This window comes from Triturus cristatus, chromosome 3_2, assembly GCF_964204655.1.
Source record: "Triturus cristatus chromosome 3_2, aTriCri1.1, whole genome shotgun sequence".
In the NCBI taxonomy this organism is placed as follows: domain Eukaryota; kingdom Metazoa; phylum Chordata; class Amphibia; order Caudata; family Salamandridae; genus Triturus; species Triturus cristatus.
In genome coordinates this window covers 915,256,282-915,279,133 of record NC_140584.1, presented here as the reverse complement: position 1 = coordinate 915,279,133, position 22,852 = coordinate 915,256,282, and the positions used below count along the sequence as shown (strand labels likewise).

Sequence of the window (22,852 nt, the reverse complement as noted above, 5' to 3'; positions counted from 1 at the left end):
ACCTACTGTTTCGTCTGTAAATGAAAACTTGTGGCCCAATTCACAGAACAAACTTAAGACAAAATCCTAAACTTAGTACCATTTTGGTATTCACAGAATGCACTTACTACTTCTGGTATTCACAGAATGAACTTGCTACTTTTGCGATTCACAGAATAAACTTACTACTTTTGCTATTCACAGAATGGATTTACGACTACTAACTTTACGTCCGTACTCGGGCCGGAAATTACGGCCCGGAGGCGGAGCTTCCAGCCCGGAGGCGGAGCTTCCGGCCCAGAGGTGGAGATTTTGGCCATGTGTAAATCTCCAGCACTGGCCGGAATCCCCACCTCCGGGCCGGAAGCTCCGCCTTCAACCCGGAAGCTCTGCCTTCGGCCCGGAAGCTCCGCCTCCGGGCCGGAAGCCCGCCTCCGGGCCGGAAGCTCCGCCTCCGGGCCGGAATTTCCGGCCCGAGTGCGGACGTAAAGTTAGTAGTCGTAAATCCATTCTGTGAATAGCAAAAGTAGTAAGTTTATTCTGTGAATCGCAAAAGTAGTAAGTTCATTCTGTGAATACCAAAAGTTGTAAGTGCATTCTGTGAATACCAAAATGGTACTAAGTTTAGGATTTTGTCTTAAGTTTGTTCTGTGAATCGGGCCCTTGGTCCGGATTTAAGTGGTGAAGTATGGACAGTGCATGAATATTTTCTTTTATTCACTGAACAATTCCACTTTTGTTTGCCTTATTTGAACTAAAGACAGTGCATAAGATTTCTGTACAGAGTTACTTCTCATCTAGTTTTTTATTCCTCATCTTTTTGTTCACTGTTATTTCTCTTTATTTTATTTTTGCGCGTTTCAGCCTACAACAACATTACGTGAATATTTTTATTGCTACAATGAGCCAACAAACTTTTTCACTCAGTCATCCTCAAGCTTTTTGGTCTTCAGGTTCTGAACCGTCTCTCAGGTGGACAGAATGGAAAGAATATTTTTTAAATTACATCGAAACTGTAGACTCTGACGGAAAAATGGCTGCTCAACACAAAAAGCGGATCCTTTTACATTCGTTAGGTCCCCATGGTTTAAAAACTTATAACCAAATGAACAAACCATTTGGTGATGGTGATAGTAATGTTTTCACAGCAGCACTTGCCAATTTAGATAAGTATTTTGCACCAAAGGTCTGTATTGGTATTACGCGCTATAAGTATTTTCAGAGAAAACAGCTAAATAATGAATCAGTAGATGATTATGTTGGTGAGTTAAAAAAACTAGCTGTTGATTGTGCTTTTGGTGCATTGTTGGAAGATTTAGTACGTGATCAAGTTGTCATGCATGCGTCCAACCCTGCTATTCAAGAGCGCTTGTGGATAAATGGCGATTCATGTCTTAACGACATTCTGGCGATTGTCCGCAAAGTTTGTTATGACGAAGACGAGGATTGTTGAGTAAATTGTTTTATTCATGAAGGAAGCAGTTGATGTACAACCGGTCAGCCTCACGTCCAGGAAGTCTGACCTACGTTCGCCTGCTCCGCGTTCCATATTGAAACGCGGAACATGCACGAGGCAGTACATGTAATAATATAACAGGTTCACACACCAAATCGAGTCCTGACCGGCCCGGACGTGGCATCACCGCAGGAGGTACACGCCACCACCGCAAGGACCACCTCCAACCGCCATCTGCCAGAGTTGATACGGTGGTTCTGACAGACCTACGGATTTGCTCAGACCTGTCGTGGATGCCATCATCGGCCTGATACCCTGCTCAGCACTCCAGGTGCCAGTGACTCAGGGCACCGCAAGCCATTGTCTGTTGGTGATTGATTTTTGTGCTGTGGAGATGTTGGGCAGCTATGTCACCTCATGCAGTGGGGAAGACCTGGCAATATGATGGGGAAGATGTGTCAAGTGTGCGTACGGGAGATGGCACAGACAGTGGGAGGGCAGGAGGCAACATCCCCAAGGCAGGAATACAGACTGGAGGTTGTAGTCAAGCTACACACCTGGAACCATTACTGGGTATCGCGCTGTGGACTGCGGACGCAACTGTCACCTCAGGCAGTGTGGGAGACCTGGGACGTTGATGAGGAAGTTGATGCAGGTGTAACATACCCCACTGCATCTGCATCAGGACTAACCCGAAGGGACACAATCCTAGCAATTTCTTCACATGAGCTCGCTCATCTCTAGTGCCCCTACCTCAGTGCACTGCAACTCACGGAACCTCCTGACTGAATATTGGGGGACCTCTGTCCTTACTCCAGCTCCCACCATGTTGCTGTTCAGTTGACTGTGTTATGCATATGTTTTCTATTTCTGTTGCACTGGTGTCCAATGTTCAAGTTGTTGCCAGCACCAAGCATTCCATGCGGACTGGCTTACACTCACCCCACACACATCCAGCACAGGCGTCACTGTACATGTGACCCTGCCAATAAAGGGGTCGGGTGCACGTGCCCGTAGCCAGTTCGACATGATATCTACATGTGTCCCTGTGATCTTGTTGTATGCATGAGGGCCCTGGGCCCTAGGACATTACAGTGTGCTGTGTACATTGGATGTAGACATGTCACCGCAGACAGCGGGTTGGAGCTTGGACATGTAGCTATGTCGTCACCCTCTCAATTCATAAGGGGAGTGGGCAGGGCCGTCGTATGCAGGGCCAGTGTGGGTGTGTGACTAATATGTGCGTGCCCCTGTGCGTGGTTGTGTACTGTGAATGTGCATCTGCATGTGTCTCTATGGCAGTGTGGGTCTCCTTTGTGGGGTGTAGGTGGTCCCTGAAGGGTAATAGACACCAACGTATATGTGATCTAGTTCGCCTTCCACGGGTTGGGACCCCACCCACACCTGTTCGGCCACCTCCTTTTGGCGTGCTGACACATGGCATTGGGGTGCCATGTGTGGGTGGGTGAAGTGTCGTGGGCCAGTTGTGCTTGTGTGTGCTTCCTGCTGTGTGGTCTGTTGCAGGGGCTATGTTCTCCTCTGAGTAGTTAGTCTGCCCTGGTCCTGGTGGTGGTTTACGTGGGATATCCATGGGCTGTTTTAGGGCGTCGGTGTGGAAGGTGTGGTGATCCTCTCCGGCATCACAGATGTGTTGTCTTCTGTACTCTGCTACAGGAGTTGTGTGCCCCTCTGCAATGTGAAGGGGAGATGCATGTTGACATTGTGTTGACATGTATGTTGGCGCATTGTTCTGGTTTACAAGCAGACTATTTGTCAATGTACATTGTGACTGTTTGGGAGGTGCTGGATTCTTCTGTGGGACAGTGTAGAGTTGGACTACATGATGGATGTGAGGTCGTACGCGTACATTTCCATTTTACAGTTTCCTGCTCTGTCATATGTGATAGGCATGTTTCTGTGCATGTGCGGAGCCAGTTGTGTCCTCTGTTCTGCAGTGTCGGCTATGGACATTGTACCACGTTATCGTCGATGTGGGTGTGCTCTTCTTGCTATGTGTGTGTGCTGCAGTGTGCCAACGGGATGTGGGACATGATCCTGGGTAATTGTGGGTGTGCAGTGTGCTACGCCTCATTGTGCATGTGTGTCATTGTGCACATCTCCCCCCGGCCACCCAGTCCCTGTCCGTTACCTTCCCTGTTGATGTTGTCAGGTCCTCTCAAGCTCTGTCCGTACTCCCTACTCCTTGCACCGTCTCCACACTCATGACTGTGGCCTGGATTTCCTCTAGCTCCTCCTGTGGCACTGGACTGCCACCTCCTGTCACCGTTGCTGCCTTCCTGTTGGCAGGTGGTTTGTACCTGGTTTAGGTTGTCACATCCTGCCGGCGCCTCATGGCCTCCTCCGTTGGCCTCCCTGACACACCGGCTGCATTCATGGTAGTCTGCTTTTGGGTCAGTTGCTGGTAGTGTTCTGTCCCCTCCGTGACGCTGGTTTTGTTTTCCTGCAGTCTGCACCACGTCTTCCTCTCCCTTTTCTCCTTGGCCTTGCCCGTGCCTGTTGTTCCTTGCTGGTGGTCTGTGGGGGTTGTGGGGATCACGTTGTCCTCTGCGCTGGGTCAGGGTGCATCCATGTTGCTCCCTGCTTAGGCTTGTTTCTGATGTGTTGTTTCTATGGTTTTTATGGTGCATTTTCCCGCAAGACGCATGGGATTTGCAGGCCTGTGGTTGGTTTTCGCTACTTTGGCCTCATCGCATGAATTTCCGTGTTCGCGTTTCGCATTTTTGCGGCATGGTGTTGACTTTGATGCTGTCATTTGACACGTTATCTGGTGTCTATCGCATGGTATCTGTTAGATTTGGGGGTCTCTAGTAGGCACAGGTATACACTTGTGACAAATAGGGACCCTTGCCTTCAGTCAGGGTAAGGGGGTACACTCCTAAAATAACCCCTGCTCACCCTGTTGGTAGCTTGGCGCGAGCAGACAGGCTTATCTCAGAGGCAGTGTGTAAAGCATTTATGAACACATACAGTAATCAAGTGACAACACCACAGATGGACACCACACAGGTTTTATATCAAAAATAAGTATTCTTTATATAGATTTAACACAAGACCATAAACGACAAAAATCCACAATACTGTTACTTTAAAAATGGTAGATTTTAACTCAGTTCTCTTTTAGATCCTAAATGCGACACTTTGAGTCAATGTACCTTTAGATGCGACACGCAGGGCAACGAAAGTGTTGCAACGATGGTGATGCGATGAAAGTTTGGTGCAAAGAAATAAAGACGTAAAGATCTTCCTGATGCGCCACGCTTCTCCGATGTTGCGAGAAGACTCGACTCAATGCGTCAGCTGCAGCGGCGACACCCTTGTTCCATGATGCGACGGCAGCAGCTCCGACGGCGGCACGCTTCTCCGTGGATGCGAGGCGCTTTTCTTGATGCGGTGCAATGCGACAGCTACAGCGGCGACATCCAAGATGAAACGGCAGCGGCTGCGACAGCGACACGCTTCTTCCTCGATGCGAGACACTTCTCTCGATGCAGTGCAATGCGACAGCTCCAGCGGCTGCGACACGCTTCTTCGGTGTTTGGGGACGCTTCTATTGATGTGGTGCAATGCGTCAGCTACAGCGGCGTCACCCTTGTTCCGGGCTGCGATGGCAGCGGTTGCGACGGTGACACGCTTCCCCGTGAGTCACGCTTTCAGCTCCTTGCGACACGCAGTCCCTCAGAAGGCCCAAAACAGCAGCAGGCACTTCCAAAGAACTCTGGGGAGCTGGGGGCTGAAGTCTGTTGTCCCTGAGACTTCAGCAGGAGGCAAGCTCTTTTCCAAGCCCTTGGAGATCCTTACACAAGTTGAATGAAAATGCACACAAAGTCCTTTCTCCTTTCTTTGGCAGTCAGGCAACCACTGCAGGCCAATCCCCCAAGCAGCACTTCAGCTTAGGGATAGTCTCTCCTCAGTTTCTTCTGGTTCCACTCCTCAGCAAAGGTTTCTGCTTGTTTCCCAAAGAGATCAAAAGTTCTTGGGTTGGGGTCCCAATATTTATACTAAGTTTTCCTTTCTTCTCTGAAGGCAGAGAGGCCTTTGCCTAGTCCAAACCAGTTCTGGTCAGTCCTGGAGCACTTTGTTTACATGACTCCTTTCAGAGTGCAGGCCAGAGACATCAGACGTACCACAGGAGGTGGAGCCAGCATTGTGGAGGGAAGGCATGTGAGAAGTTGGCCTGATGTATGATGTCACTAGTTGTAGTGTACACCTTATATCAGTCCAAATACCCTTATGGTGATTGGTTGTAAAGTCAACCTTATAGAACAGCTATCCTAGTGGTAGCATGGACAAGAGCAGTCTTAGGCTAAACTCTGAATGGCATGTGAAGCCAGCTGTGATACCATATATAATCCCTTGAATACCAAATGAAAGGACACCACAACAGATATATATATAAAATAAAGTGTATTTATTCTAGTCAAACCCTCAGCACTCTTTATGAGATTAGAGGTAAGTACAACACAGTCTTATTTAAGCATACATTAAGTCACACAGGTAAGTAATACAGTTAGGCCCTAGGGGCCACACAAACCATATACTAAGTAAGTGGTATAAGGACCACTGTCACGGAAATAGGATAGGCCTAGGCCTAGGGAATCGCTGGGGCTACACTACACTAGCAACAGGTAGGAAGTGGGAGGCCCACGGGATTCAGGTGCAGAGTGGAAACACTCACGCGTAATGCGTAAAAGTCGATAGAATTACTAGCAGTTAGAAATAAACAGTTTTAGGACACTTCTGATATAGCTAGAAAGTCGAGACTCGGAAACTAGACCCTAGGATAGTCACTACCCTTGTGAGCACCGAAGTACCCAAGTTACCTAGCCCACGGGCTGCGGGTGCATAGGTGTGAACTTGCGTCGGGTTTCGTCGTTGACTTCTATGGATGCCTGAAGGAAAGTTGCTGACAGGCAGTCAGTGAAGAGTGTCCGGTGGATCCCAAGGCTAGGATCAAGAAGAGAGGAGACCTGCAAGCAGAGGGGACAGAGTCAAGGTCACTAGCCAGTGACCACGTGGAACCAGGAAGGAACCAGGCGATGTCGTGAAGATTGCAGGTGAAGGTGAAGCTTGTCGCTGCAGCCACGAGGACCAGGGAACGTCGAGGACGACCAGGACCAGGAGGCGAGCTGTCCCACGAAGGCTCTTGCTGTCGGCGGCGTCGAAGTTGGACTAGGACTCACCAAGCCTTGGCAAGCGGAACCCACGAAGAACGGAGGACTTGCTTCTGGTGCAGACCAGGAAGGTCTGGGGTGCTTCTCTTTTTCAAAGAAGCAGGAGCCAGTCTGGAGGAGCCAAACCAGTGGTGAAGATTTCAGGATGCGTCGTCACAAAGGCCACTAGCCAGCGGGCAAGCAACCGGACATACGCGGCAAGCAGGAAAATGCAGAAGGGCCCCACGCAGGACTCGTGGAGTGTGGGGGGGCTGATCTTCGGTGCAGATGGTGCTTGGGGTTGGGGCTTCTCAATCCCCGGTGCACAACTTCGAGGGTGCCTCAGAAGCTGCGCTTGAAGATACTAGCCACTTTTCCCAGGTAGCCGGTCCCACGTCTCTCGTCGCCTCCACGGATCTCAGCACGGCTCTGGATGTGGATCAGGGTCGGAGAAGTCTGGAAGTCAAGGCTCTGGTCGTGCTCTGCAGTCGGTCCCTCGTAGAACTTCAGCAAAGCAAAGGGTAGTATCTTGATGGTGCCTGTTTGCACAGGGTAGCCACTCCTTGGCCACAAGGGAGATTCTTCAGTCTTCTTCTTTCGTCGAATGTCGAAGGTCCAGAGTTTCTGTTCAAGTTGCAGGTTCAGGATAATCTAATCTCCTGGGGCCCAGCTACCACTCTTATCCAAATCTGGGGGGCTGGGTTACCTGCTAGGTCACGCCTTATGGGTGGGACCTGGGAGGGGGGTGGTTACACCCCCTTCCCTTTGTCCAGTTTCGCGCCAGGACTGGGGCTGGAGTGCCCCAGCACCGGTTTGAACTGGACTATGCACGGGACACCTTGTGTGCCCCAGGCATCTCATTCTATTCATCCCTCCCTGCCCCAATACACTAAGGCCTGTCTGGGGTGGTGCTCGCACCTCCCAAGGCAGGAAACCTATTGTCCAAGCCTCCCTTGCCGGGATCACTCCCAGCAGCAGGAGGTCAGACTCGTGTCTGTGGCAGCAGCATCCATTTTGTGATGCTGGGGCTCTGGTTAACTTTAACCGGGTAAGTAGGTTACAACATGTCTTCTCCCTCTAGAAGGGAGGGATAATATCCTCATCCCCAGAAATGGGATGGGGGTATTATTCCAAAGTGTTAGACACCTTACACGACATGTTTTGATAAAGCCAAACCATAGTTACCATAACCGTTTAAGATTATAAGGTACTTTAAGAGTATATGGTAGGCTATATCATAGAACAGCTATAAGGACATGGTTCCGAAAGCTGCAGACAGGCTCAGCTCATGCTAGAGCACCATCTCACATGTTACCAAGCACTCTGCCTCCAGGATTGTTAAGGCCTGCTATAGGAGTGGCTGATAGGTACACATGTGTCTATATGTAAGTTAGGTATAGGAATACTACACCTAAGCAAGGGGTGATTACACGACCTTGCCCCAGCTGAGTGATCAGCCAGTTGTGTCATAATGGAAGGCCAGGCCAGGGGTGGCATAATACATGCTGCAGCCCCTGGTAGGCCTAGGGTACACCTATGCCCTGGGTACCTAGGGTACACTGTACAGGGGCCAATAAGGTGATCTTATCCAATTGGGTTATGCCCCTAAAGTACATAGTATCAATTTAGAGAGAGAACAGCAGGGCTGTGGGTCTGATTAGCAGGCCCACAGCCTCATCTAAGTCGAAAACCAGTAAAGCATAGGCAAAAAGTGGGGGTGAACATAGAAAGCAGACCCTACTCTCCTACACAACACCCCCCCCCCCAAACTTAGGGACATTAAACTAACCTTGACCAGTTGAGTCTTCATGTTCTAAGTGGAAATATCTGGAGAGTCCATCTGCATTGGCATGGTCAGTCCCAGGTCTATGTTCCACTGTGAAGTCCATCCCCTGTAGGGAAATGGACCACCTAAGAAGTTTGGGATTTTCACCCTTCATCTGATTTAGCCACAAGAGGGGCTTATGGTCTGTCTGAATCTTGAAGTGAGTGCCAAACAAGTATGGCCTCAGCTTCTTCAGGGCACAAACCACAGCAAAGGCCTCCCTCTCAATAGCTGACCAACGTTTCTCTCTAGGGGTCAGCCTTCTACTTATAAAAGCAATGGGCTGGTCTTGACCATCTACATTCAGTTGTGAAATAACAGCTCCCACACCTAACTCAGAAGCATCTGTCTGGACAATGAACTCTTTGGAGTAGTCTGGACTTTTCAGAATAGGTGCACTGCACATGGCCTGCTTCAGGTCATCAAATGCTTTTTGACAGCTTACTGTCCACTGAACTTTCTTTGGCATTTTCTTGGAGGTCAAGTCATTAAGTGGTGTCACAATGGACCCATAGTTCTTAACAAACTTTCTGTAGTACCCAGTCAGGCCCAAGAAAGCTCTGACCTGAGTCCGGGTAGTTGGAGAAGTCCAGTCCTTTATGGTCTGGATCTTGCTCTCCAGTGGTTGAACCTGACCCCACCAACTAGGTGGCCCAGGTATACAACCTTGCTCTGCCCTATCTGGCACTTAGTGGCCTTGATAGTGAGGCCTGCCTTTTGCAGGGCCTCCAAAACATTCCTCAGGTGGACCAGGTGATCCTCCCAGGTGGAGCTAAAGACAGCAATATCATCAAGATAAGCTGCACAATAATCATACAACCCAGTAAGGACTTGATTCACCAACCTTTGGAAAGTGGCAGGTGCATTCTTCAAACCAAAGGGCATTACCACAAATTGATAATGTCCTCCTGGGGTCGAGAAAGCAGTTTTGGCCTTTGCATTCTCAGCTAGTCTGATCTGCCAGTAGCCTGCTGTCAGGTCAAATGTGCTCAAAAACTTAGCAGCTGCCAGTCTGTCAATGAGCTCATCTGCCCTAGGTATTGGGTGGGCATCTGTCCTAGTGACAGCATTGAGACCTCTGTAATCCACGCAAAACCTCATCTCTCTCTTACCATCTTGGGTGTGAGGTTTTGGCACAAGAACTACAGGACTAGCCCAAGGGCTCTCTGAAGGTTCAATGACTCCCAGCTCCAACATCTTTTGTACCTCAACTTTTATGCAGTCCCTGACATGGTCAGGTTGCCTGTAGATTTTACTCTTCACAGGCAGACTGTCACCAGTGTGCACCTCATGGGTGCACCAGTTTGTCTGACTTGGGGTCAGAGAGAACATATGTCGGTAGGATTGCAGAACCTGTCTGCAGTCCTGTTGCTGATGGACAGTGAGGCTGTCAGAAAAGACCACACCATCAACTGAGCCATCATCAGGGTTCTGAGTCAACAGGTCTGGGAGAGGGTCACTCTCTTCCTCCTGCCCCTCATCTGTAGCCATGAGTAAGCCAATGTCTGCCCTGTCAACATATGCCTTCAATCTGTTGACATGAAGCACCCTGTGGGGGCTTCTGGGAGTCCCAAGGTCCACCAAGTAGGTGACTTCTCCCTTTTTCTCAACAATAGTGTGGGGTCCAGACCATTTGTCTTGGAGTGCTGCTGGGGCCACTGGCTCCAACACCCACACTTTCTGCCTTGGCTGGTAAACAGTCAGCACAGCCTTTTGGTCATGCCAAGCTTTTTGGAAGTCTTGGCTTGCCTCAAGGTTTTTAGAAGCCTTCTTCATATACTCTGCCATCCTGGAGCGGAGACCAAGTACATAATCCACTATGTCAAGTTTGGGTTGTCTGAGAGGTCTCTCCCATCCTTCCCTTACCAAACACAGGGGTCCTCTTACAGGATGCCCAAACAAAAGCTCAAAAGGGCTGTAGCCAACCCCCTTTTGTGGGACCTCTCTGTAAGCAAACAGAAGGCAGGGTAAAAGGATGTCCCATCTTCGCCTAAGCTTGTCTGGTAAACCTTTTATCATTCCCTTTAGGGTCTTGTTGAATCTCTCAACAAGCCCATTGCACTGTGGGTGATAGGGTGTGGTGAACTTGTAGTTCACACCACACTCCTTCCACATTGCAGTCAAGTATCCTGACATGAAGTTGGCACCTCTGTCAGAAATGACCTCCTTTGGAAAGCCCACTCTGGAGAATACTCCAAGCAGGGCCCTTGCCACAACAGGAGCTGTTGTGGTCCTCAGGGGAATAGCTTCTGGATACCTGGTGGCATGGTCCACTATCACCAGTATGAATCTGTGCCCAGATGCTGCTTGTGGGTCCATTGGTCCTACAATATCTATGCCCACTCTTTCAAAGGGAACCCCCACCACAGGTAGTGGTATGAGGGGGGCCTTTGTGGTGCCACCTGATTTGCCACTGGCTTGGCAGGTGACACAGGAGCGACAAAACTCCTTAGTATCTTCTGACATATGGGGCCAGTGAAAGTGAGGGACAAGCCTGTCCCAAGTCTTGTTCTGGCCTAAATGTCCTGCAAGGGGAATATCATGGGCCAAGGTAAGAAGGAAGCCTCTGAACTTCAGTGGTATGACCAACCTCCTGGATGCACCAGGCTTGGGGTCTCTAGCCTCTGAGTACAGTAGCCCTTCATCCCAATACACTCTATGGGTACCTTGAGCATTCCCTGCAGCCTCAGCAGCAGCCAGCTGTCTGAGGGGTTCAAGAGAGGGGCAGTCTAATTGAGCCTGCCTCAGATCTGCCCTTGAAGGTCCCCCTGTCCCAAGAAACTCAACCTGATCAGGTTCAAGTTCTTCTAGGACAGTTCCTTCAGGGCTCTCAGAATCATCCTCCTGGGAGGGCTGATCCACCACCTGAGGCAGGGGGGAAGGCACAGCCTTAACCCTTCTGCTCTTTCTCTTGGGTTGTGACTGGTCCATAGTTTCAAGATCCAGCACTTGTTCAGTGGTGCACTTTTTGGCCTGTGACCTGGTCACAGCAAGGACATGTGCATCTATCCCCAGCATTTCTGCATGGGTCCTATACTCCACTTCAGACCAAACTGAAGTTTCAAGATCATTGCCCAGTAAACACTCTACTGGAAGGTCTGAACTAACAACAACTTTCTTGAGGCCAGTTACCCCTCCCCAGGAGAAGTTAACAATAGCCACACTATGGGAGGTAGTGGCATTGCTAGCGTTGGTCACTAGGTAATTCTCACCTAGTATGATCTGTCCAGGGTCCACAAAGGCAGGTGTCACCATTGTGACACTAGCCCCAGTGTCCCTGTAGGCCTGAGCCATTCTTTGGTTGATAAAATGAGTCTGTCTGTACTTGCCCAGGTTACTGGGGCCTACAGTAGAGGACAAAGCTAAGTCCCCATCACAGATCAGAACAGCCTGAGTAGGTATTCTGACTAGGCCAGAATCCTCCTCAGTTCCCAGGGTTAACCCTACTACACCCTTTTGCTGGGAACCACCACTTACAGCTGGACTAGGGGGTACAGTTGCCTTAGGGGCAATGGTGGCTGGGGGCTTATCCTTTTTGGTGCACTCACTAAACCAATGTGAGTTGGACTTACAATAGTTGCACCATGGTTTCTTTTGGCCATCTTTCTTTTTATCCTTTTTGGGACCACCCTCCCCCTGAGCCTTTTGGGGGCCTGGTGAAGACTTCTGGTCTTTTTGTTTCTGATCATTACCCTTCTGGTCTGCCTTTTTCTGATCACCGCCCTGGTTCTGGTTTTTCTGCTTAACTCTAGTCCTGACCCATCTATCTGCCTTCTTTCCCAATTCTTGGGGAGAAGTCAGATCAGAATCAATCAGGTGTTGATGCAGTAGCTGGTTTTGACAGTTGTTAAGGATTTGCTCTCTCATGATCAAATTATACAATCCTGTATAGTCCTTAACCTTACTTCCCACTAGCCAGCCTTCCAGAGCCTTAGTGGCACAATCTACAAAGTCAGTCCAGTCCTGAGTCTGTGTCTTCTGGGTATCCCTGAACAACAACCTGTATTGTTCAGTGGTTAGGCCAAACCCATCAATTAGAGCACTCTTCAGGACAGTGTAATTATCTTCATCCTCATCACTAACTGTGAGGAGCTTGTCTCTGCCTTTCTCAGAGAAGGAGAGCCACAAGATAGCTGCCCACTGACTTTGGGGTACCTGCTGTACTTTGCAAGCTCTCTCCAAAGCAGTTATCCATTTGTGGATGTCATCCCCACACTTGTAGGGAGGGACAATCTTGCTCAGGTTTCTATTATCATAGTGCCTGTCTCTATCCTTAGGGATATTGCTGCCACCAGTGGGTTCTGACCCACTTAACTTTTGCTCTCTAGCCAGAGCAAGCTTCTCTTTGGCCAGGGCAAGTTCTTCCCTCTGAATCCTCAGATTAGCTTCCCTCATTCTGGCTTCATGCTTCTTTCTCTCAGGGGAAGTCATTCCCCTGTGAGAGGAAACACTAGAGATGCTAGAGACATGGGAGTGGATGGATTCCCTTGAAGGGGATCTGTCCCTCCTGCTTCTCTGGTTAAGCCCACTTGGGGGTCTGTATGGGGGGACCCCATGCAAACACCCATGTAAGCTTAGGTTAGCCTGGCGAAGTCTTCCTACTTGGCCCTGGCTGTCTACCTCTTCATCTGAAGCCCCATCTGACTCCTCTGTGGTGGGTAGACCCTTATCTACAGCTATGGCACCATACTTGCCAGCTCTTTCAGCATCATAGGCCTCCAGAAGCTCCACTAGCTGTCTAAGGGTAGGGTTGGAACCCTGTTTTAATCTCCTGGAGGTACACAGTTGTCTCATCTCCTGGAAAGTGAATGCATCATATCTAGAGGGAATCTGTCTAGGATTCTCCTCTCCTGAGGGAGTATCAGTGTGATCTCCATTCAGGGACATGATTCTAGTGAGGGTGTGGTGTGTGCACCTACCTACACTAGTTGTATCTACTAAACCTTTCTAGTAGTTGTAGTCAGGGTGTGTTACTCCCTTCAACCTACAACCACTAAGTCCAGTAGGACTTAAGTATTATAATCTATGTTATATGTACCTAAACAATATCTGTGTGATCTTTCAATTTAGTATCTCAAGATTACAATGGTATTACAACAGCAAGCTCAGATCCCAACCGCTGCTCACCAATGTGAGAAGTTGGCTTGATGTATGATGTCACTAGTTGTAGTGTACACCTTATATCAGTCCAAATACCCTTATGGTGATTGGTTGTAAAGTCAACCTTATAGACCAGCTATCCTAGTGGTAGCATGGACAAGAGCAGTCTTAGGCTAAACTCTGAATGGCATGTGAAGCCAGCTGTGATACCATATATAATCCCTTGAATACCAAATGAAAGGACACCACAACAGATATATATATAAAATAAAGTGTATTTATTCTAGTCAAACCCTCAGCACTCATTATGAGATTAGAGGTAAGTACAGCACAGTCTTATTTAAGCATACATTAAGTCACACAGGTAAGTAATACAGTTAGGCCCTAGGGGCCACGCAAACCATATACTAAGTAAGTGGTATAAGTACCATTGTCACGGAAATAGGATAGGCCTAGGCCTAGGGAATCACTGGGGCTATACTACACTAGCAACAGGTAGGAAGTGGGAGGCCCACGGGATTCAGGTGCTGAGTGGAAACACTCACGCTTAATGCGTAAATGTCGATAGAATTACTAGCAGTTAGAAATAAACAGTTTTAGGACACTTCTGGTATAGCTAGAAAGTCGAGACTCGGAAACTAGACCCTAGGATTGTCACTACCCTTGTGAGCACCGAAGTACCCAAGGTACCTAGCCCACGGGCTGCGGGTGCATAGGTGTGACCTTGCGTCGGGTTTCGTCGTGGACTTCTATGGATGCCTGAAGGAAAGTTGCTGACAGGCAGTCAGTGAAGAGTGTCCGGTGGATCCCAAGGCTGGGATCAAGAAGAGAGGAGGCCTGCAAGCAGAGGGGACAGAGTCAAGGTCACTAGCCAGTGACCACGTGGAACCAGGAAGGAACCAGGCGATGTCGTGAAGATTGCAGGTGAAGGTGAAGCTTGTCGCTGCAGCCACGAGGACCAGGGAACGTCGAGGACGACCAGGACCAGGAGGCGAGCTGTCCCACGAAGGCTCTTGCTGTCGGCGGCGTCGAAGTTGGACTAGGACTCACCAAGCCTTGGCAAGCGGAACCCACGAAGAACGGAGGACTTGCTTCTGGTGCAGACCAGGAAGGTCTGGGGTGCTTCTCTTTTTCAAAGAAGCAGGAGCCAGTCTGGAGGAGCCAAACCAGTGGTGAAGATTTCAGGATGCGTCGTCACAAAGGCCACTAGCCAGCGGGCAAGCAACCGGACATACGCGGCAAGCAGGAAAATGCAGAAGGGCCCCACGCAGGACTCGTGGAGTGTGGGGGGGCTGATCTTCGGTGCAGATGGTGCTTGGGGTTGGGGCTTCTCAATCCCCGGTGCACAACTTCGAGGGTGCCTCAGAAGCTGCGCTTGAAGATACTAGCCACTTTTCCCAGGTAGCCGGTCCCACGTCTCTTGTCGCCTCCACGGATCTCAGCACGGCTCTGGATGTGGATCAGGGTCGGAGAAGTCTGGAAGTCAAGGCTCTGGTCGGGCTCTGCAGTCGGTCCCTCGTAGAATTTCAGCAAAGCAAAGGGTAGTCTCTTGATGGTGCCTGTTTGCACAGGGTAGCCACTCCTTGGCCACAAGGGAGATTCTTCAGTCTTCTTCTTTCGTCGAATGTCGAAGGTCCAGAGTTTCTGTTCAAGTTGCAGGTTCAGGATAATCTAATCTCCTGGGGCCCAGCTACCACTCTTATCCAAATCTGGGGGGCTGGGTTACCTGCTAGGTCACGCCTTATGGGTGGGACCTGGGAGGGGGGTGGTTACACCCCCTTCCCTTTGTCCAGTTTCGTGCCAGGACTGGGGCTGGAGTGCCCCAGCACCGGTTTGAACTGGACTATGCACGGGACACCTTGTGTGCCCCAGGCATGTCTCATTCTATTCATCCCTCCCTGCCCCAATACACTAAGGCCTGTCTGGGGTGGTGCTCGCACCTCCCAAGGCAGGAAACCTATTGTCCAAGCCTCCCTTGCCGGGATCACTCCCAGCAGCAGGAGGTCAGACTCGTGTCTGTGGCAGCAGCATCCATTTTGTGATGCTGGGGCTCTGGTTAACTTTAACCGGGTAAGTAGGTTACAACATGTCTTCTCCCTCTAGAAGGGAGGGATAATATCCTCATCCCCAGAAATGGGATGGGGGTATTATTCCAAAGTGTTAGACACCTTACACGACATGTTTTGATAAAGCCAAACCATAGTTACCATAACCGTTTAAGATTATAAGGTACTTTAAGAGTATATGGTAGGCTATATCATAGAACAGCCATAAGGACATGGTTCCGAAAGCTGCAGACAGGCTCAGCTCATGCTAGAGCACCATCTCACATGTTACCAAGCACTCTGCCTCCAGGATTGTTAAGGCCTGCCATAGGAGTGGCTGATAGGTACACATGTGTCTATATGTAAGTTAGGTATAGGAATACTACACCTAAGCAAGGGGTGATTACACGACCTTGCCCCAGCTGAGTGATCAGCCAGTTGTGTCATAATGGAAGGCCAGGCCAGGGGTGGCATAATACATGCTGCAGCCCCTGTTAGGCCTAGGGTACACCTATGCCCTGGGTACCTAGGGTACACTGTACAGGGGCCAATAAGGTGATCCTATCCAATTGGGTTATGCCCCTAAAGTACATAGTATCAATTTAGAGAGAGAACAGCAGGGCTGTGGGTCTGATTAGCAGGCCCACAGCCACATCTAAGTCGAAAACCAGTAAAGCAAAAGCAAAAAGTGGGGGTGAACATAGAAAGCAGACCCTACTCTCCTACAAGGCACAGCCCTATTCAGGTCCCAGGTGCAACTCCTCCCTCCCATCTAGATGCAGATCTCTCTATTCACCACTGGGCTGACTCACCCTGTCTCCTGGAATTCCCCAGCCCTGTCACTCAAACTCCAGACAAGGAATACACAGCCTAGCAGAGGCATATTTGAATGGTTAGACAAGAAATTACCTACTTTCTAAAAGTGGTATTTTCAAACACAGAATGTTAAAACCAACTTCACTAAAAGATGCATTTTATCATTCTGAGTTCAGGCATACTAAATTCAAATTTCTACCATGTTCCCTGAGTCAGTTAGGATTATAAGATGTAATAATGAAACTGCCCATTCTGGCCTATGAAGAACAGGTAGCCATGCAATAGTGAAAAACGAAAATGGCTGTAATTCACTATTAGATCCAAAAATGAAAGGGAGGTACCCCTTTGTATTTATAGGGATGAGGTATTTAAATGAACAGAAGACAAAAGTTCCCAAATTAAAGCATATAAGCTAAGAAAAAAGGCTTGTTGGGTCCTAAGAGTAATAAATCTTATTAGATAAATCTCTTTTACCAGTGGGACCCACTATCTATGAACATCTTTAAATAACTCCTATTTGCAATGACACAGTACAATATATGGTTTTAAGAACATACTATTAGTACAATCACGTTAAAACATCAGTTTATTATGTGAAACAAATATATACAATATTACATATTCGATAAAATACTATATGTGGCCTTCCTCCCACTATAGGTTACAATCTAATAATAAAAAAACAAGAATTTAAAAACATTAATTAAAAAAACAGTTGACGCGGCGTTTCGGTGTTTGGTTCAATGTTTCCACCTTCTTCAGGACAAAGAATTTTCATAAAATCTTAATTGTGCGACAGATTATGATTGTTCAATTGCATAATCTTGTTGAGGCACCTTTTTTAACACCTTTATAGTCTCAATGTATGGTGTTCTATGAAAATGTGGTTGCTTAGCTCAATATCCGTTGACGCCACCGTATTTTAATTTAAGGTGGAGAAATGTTATCAATCTCAAATCCTTAATATAGAGGATTCTATTCGAGTGGCAGAGCAGGCACTTTATTATTTTGAGATTTACTTATATAGGTATGTATTCCTCATCGTACCGTGTTTAAGCTCTGTGTAAATGGATGCAGCCTCCCTGCGTCAACGGATGTCCGGGGTTACCGGACATCCGTTGATGCAGGGAGGCTGGGGGAAATAAAGATATTTCTCCTTGTTATGCCTCTCCTAGGAAGGTGTATCTTTTTGCCACATTCCCAGGTTTACAAGTTTGGGTAAATCTGGGAATGCGTCAAAAGCTATGGGAGTTGCATGTGAACACCCACGCAAAGCCCATGGAATGCCTTCCCAGGGCAGAGTAAGGTAACGCAGTGATTTTCGCTGTGTTGGCTTACTCCAGATTTATGGACCAACTCAGGACCATGCAAAAGTACCTTGTGTGGCTTCATAAATCTGATTTTAGGTTTGCGTCACTCTTTCACCACATTGCGTGCTGCAAGAGTGACACAAACCAGCTCGTAACTAGGCACCATGGCATCTGGGATTACCATAATCAAAACTGTGAGCTACACATCATCCTGTATGAAAATGGGAAGTTCATGATCCAATCTCTACCAACCTCCATAGCCTAACTAAATTGCCCCACCTCCATTCCACCCATCTGTTGATTGTCACCCGCACAGCCCTTTGGAATTGAAGCCAGACAGCACAATTTCAACTTAACTCGAGACAGTTTTGACCATAACCTAGCATAACAAAGCCACTCATTCACTGACAGACGGAGATACTGTGAAGCATCAGCACAGCCTTCCTGATAGACACCAAATCCCTTTGATGCCGCCTCCTGCAATGTCGTGTGAGTTAGCAATGACAGTATTCTTTTGGCTCCTGATGGGCTCCGTAGAACTGTGACGTAAGTGTTGGAGCGTAGTGAAGTGAATGCAGGTTTAGCATGTTGGGTTTGTGGTTACACGTAGAAGAATAAAGAGGTGTTTTACTAAGCTCAGTGTGTGGCGTAATCATTAGCAGGTACCCAGGCTGAGGCGGACGCTACACCTCCCTCTGTCAAGTAACATCTCAGTGCAGTGCTGCTGCAGCAAAATGGCAGCAAACAAACTGACTCTTCACAGACGGACTCGATTTAGATTTGATTCTCATGAGAGCTGGATTTACTCTCCATACACCTCTTTACAGCCATTTACTACCAACTCTAGCGCCTTGGAGTAGCAGCTGCGCTCTACAAATACACCCACATAGACATAGACATAGACATCTCTTATCAACTCCTGAAAATTAACTCTCAAAATCACATTGATGCATGAGGCAATATAAATGGCTTTTTTAGAATTTGGCACAGTAGGAGCCACTCTAAACTCATGGTACATCAACATCATTTAGAAATGATGGCTTCTGTCGGCGAAGCCTCAGCTAGCTCTCCCATCAAAAACCTTTGCCGATCACCCATCACCACATCAATGTATCTCAGAAGGCCCATCCTATTTAGGGGCAGTCTTTACAAGGTACATTTTTCTGTATCTGTTTTGGACCAACAGAAAAAGCCTGGTAGTGCTGAACACGAAACAATACAAGTGACACCCTACTTGAGCTGGTAGAAAACTCCCAGCGTGTTAATCCTACTTTTTTCTCTCTTTTTCAAAAATTAAAACACTTGCTTCTGGAGTTTGTTTCTGAAAAATGAAGAAATTTGTTTTCTAAGTGAGGCCAAACAACATGGTGCCCTCTCCCAAAATAACTCTGCCTTCAGTGCAGCCACTGCACATTCGGATGCACAGAATGTAGTGAAAGCCCTGCGAGGCACTCTGGGATATCATAATGCGAGGGTCAGTCCTCCTGGGGAGAGGAGCCTATGGTCTCCTCTGACCTGGCTGGCTTCTGATTTTATAGGCCTAACATGCAGGGCTGGTGCAATGGAGCACCATAAGCATGTGGAATAAAACATAGAGCACAGACAAGGAAGGCTCAGGAAGAGGGCGATTGCACAGATTCAACACAAACTGTCTATGCTAATGACTGCGTGTGTATGTCTTAACTGTTGGCTTTGTCAAGGTTTGTGTGTCTGAGAAAAGTCAACATATGTTTGTTTACTCGTTTTCTTGAATGTAATTTGCAAGCTTGACTATATCTAAATGTTCATGAAAGTAAAGGAGTGATTCGTTGCCTGAAATTAAACCTTGGTGAGCATTTATTTTTTAAGGTACCTGTTTGTTCATGAAGACATAGATGACGGGGTTGTAGACAGTGGCTGTTTTTGAGAAGTACGAGGGCATTGACGCCAGTGCAGGCTGGATGACTATGTCTTTATTCGTAGCTACCACCATGGCAAAGGTGGCATAGGGCAACCAGCAGACCAGGAACGCCATCACCATGGCAATCACCATCCTTGTCACCTCCCTCTCTGCACGCTGAGTCGTCTCAGATTCTTTTTGTTGGGCTGCAACCTGTAGAAAATGAAGAGAAGGCATAGCAGTGTAGAGTGGTCATGTTACTCAAACAAACTTGAGGCATACTCGCTGTTCAACCCCACCACACACTCTTTACCAGGTCTGCAGCAAAAGCGACAGGTAGAAGAAACAGTGAGACAGGGACTTAATCTGTGTAGGAGAGTAGGGTCTGCTATCCTATGGTCACCCCAAATTTTTGGTTTTTGACATATTGAGGCTGTGGGCCTGCTAATCAGACCCCACGCCTGCTGTTCTCTCTACTAAATTGACACTATGCACTATAGGTGCATAACCAATTGGAATTGGATCACCCTGTGAGCCCCTGTACCAGTGTACACTAGGTACCCAGGGCATTGGTGTATCTAAGGCCTGCCAGGGGCTGAAGCATGTATTATGCCACCCCAGGCCTGGCCTAGCAATTTGACACAACTGGCTGATCACTCAGCTGGGGTAAGTTGGTGTAACCACCTCTTACTTAGGTGTAGTATACCTATACCTAACCTTAAATGGGACACATGTTAACCTATAAGTCACTCCTATGGCAGGCCTTGACAATCCTGAAGGCAGAGTGCTTGGTTCCATGTGAGATGGTGCTCTGGCATGAGCTGAGCCTGTCTGCAGTGGTCGGAACAACTTCCTTCTACCGTTTCCAGATATCGTCATACCATATACTCTTAAGTGCATTATGAACCTCGCGGTTAAATGCTATCTTTGGTTTGGCTTTATCAAAACATGTCGAGTAAGGTGTCATACGAATTGGAATACTAACCCCTCGCCAATTCTGGCGACGGGGTTAGCATTCCACCCTTCTAGAGGGACACGACATGTACAGTACCTGAAACCCGGGTAAAATCAGACATAGCCTCAGCTCCACAAAATGGACGCTGCCACCACAGACACAAGTCTGCCCTCCTGCTGCTGGGAGTCCTTCCAGCTTGGGAGACGTGGACAAAGGGTTTCCTGCCAGGGGAGGTGCGAGCACCACCCCAGACAGGATTTTGTGTATTGGTCAGGTAGGGCTTGAATGGAATCAGACATGCCTGAGGCTCACAAGGAGCCTCGGTGCATATGCCAGTTCAAACCGGTCCTGGGGCACACCAGCCCCGGACCTGGGGCGAGCTGGACAAAGGATTGGGGGTGTAACCACTCCCCTTCCTGGTCCCACCCTTAGGGAGGGACCTAGCAGGTAGTCCGGCCCCTAGAATCCGCTTAAAGGTAGGAGCTGTGTCCTGAGACTTCAGACATCCTGGAATCAACTTAACTACAAGAAGAAGACGGGAACTTCGACGCTCTGCTGCACAGAGGACAGAAGGAAATCTCCCCTATGGTCAGGGAGTGACCATCTTGCTAACGCAAGCACCAACCAGCTACTCGACGTCTGCTTTGCCGCCGCCTCCCGCCGGAGCCGGAGCCCAGAGCCCGACAAGACCTGGACCTCCAGACCTCTCACAGCCCGATCCACAGTCCCTGCAAAGAAGGAACCCGTGGAGGCACCGAGACACGTGGAGCCAGCCATCTTGAAAGACCGACGACAAGCTGCAAGCGCGACAACAGAGGCTCCCTCCAAGTTGTGCTTTGGGTCCTGAGAAGCCCAACACCCGAGCAGCATCTGCACCAAAGGTGAGCCCTCCAGCATCTCCACGATCTGCGTGGGGCCCCTCTGCACTTTGCATCTCGACGCGCCTGCCCTGTCCCTGGCCCGTTGGCTAGTGACCATTTTGGCGACCTTGTTTGAAAACTACGATGCTGGTCTGGTTGCTCCAGACTGGCCCCTGCTTCCCTCCAAAGGAGCAGCCCCTCTGACCTTGCTGGTCCGAGTAAACAGCTTTCTTCATTCTTCACGACTTCTGCTTTTTGCCAAGGCTTGTTTGCTTCCTTCGAGTCGCCGATACCGCCGACAGCGAGAGCCTGCGTGGGACAGCTTGTGAACCGACTCCTGGACGTCGTCGACCTTCAGGGACCACGTGGCTGTGGAGACAAGCTACACCTCATCACCTGTTTGCACCCGACATCGCCTGGTACCTACCTGGTGCCACGCCGGTCACTGGCTAGTGACTGTGAACACTGTCCCCTCTGCTTTCAGGTCTTCTACAACTCCGATCCACCCTTGGATCCACCGCAGCTCTTCTGGACCGACCGCCTGCAGCATCTATGTCATCAGGCTCCATTGAATCGATAGACGAAACCCGACGCACTTCGAGACCTATGCACCCGCTTCCTGTGGGTGAGGTAAAGCTGGCACTCCGGTGCCCAAGTGTAGAGAAACATCTCTAGTGTCTGTGTTTTAAGTCTTAAGTTCGTAGTCCATCCAGAAGACCCTTCTAGCAGTAACTTTTGAACTTTTACGCACCCATTGAAAACCCATGGGAGCCCGCATGTAACTTTCCTCACTGCACACGCGACCCGTGGACCTCCTGGTCACTAACTGAAGTTAGCTCCTTGTAGGCCCAGCGATTCTAGAGGCCCTAGGCCTTTTCCCTTTCCTGTTCGTGGTACTTATACCACTATTTTAGTATATGGTTTGATCGGCCACCAGGGCCTATCCATATAAAGTGCAACTTCTGTATATTGTAATACTTTCTTGTTTAACGATTTGTGCTCCTGTGCTCATAAAGAGTCTAGGGTATACTTTGAGTAATAAATACATATATATATTGAATATATATCTGTGTGGTGTCCTTTCATTGGTATAAAAGGGGGTTACATATGGTAAAACAGCTTGCTTAACACGCTTTAACGAGTTTAGCCTCAAAGACTGCTTAGCCTACGCTACCACTAGGGCAGCTGGTCCGAAATGGTTGACTTACAACCACACCATAAGGGTTGCTTGGCATGGTACAAGGTGGTCACTTTAACTAGTGAACAGCATATACCAGGCCAACTTCTCACATTGGTGAGCAGCGGTTGGATTTGAGCTTGCTGTGTTTTACCTCTGTAATCTCTTGGTTACCAATTGAAAGATCATACAGGTACCTTTAGGTACATATAAAACAAGATTAGATATACTTAAGTTCTACTGAACTTAGTTGTTGTAGAGCAAAGGGAGTAGCACACC

General features: G+C 48.6%; 1 protein-coding gene across 1 annotated transcript in view; it reads right to left on the bottom strand.

Moving 5' to 3' along the window:
• LOC146858450 (pinopsin-like) overlaps nucleotides 1–22,852 on the bottom strand; it is a 204,052-nt gene that overhangs the window by 42,224 nt on the left and 138,976 nt on the right. The window contains exon 4 of the mRNA XM_085646919.1: nucleotides 19,555–19,794. Coding sequence (XP_085503045.1) covers nucleotides 19,555–19,794 — 240 coding nt within the window. The remainder of the gene's footprint in view (nucleotides 1–19,554; nucleotides 19,795–22,852) is intronic.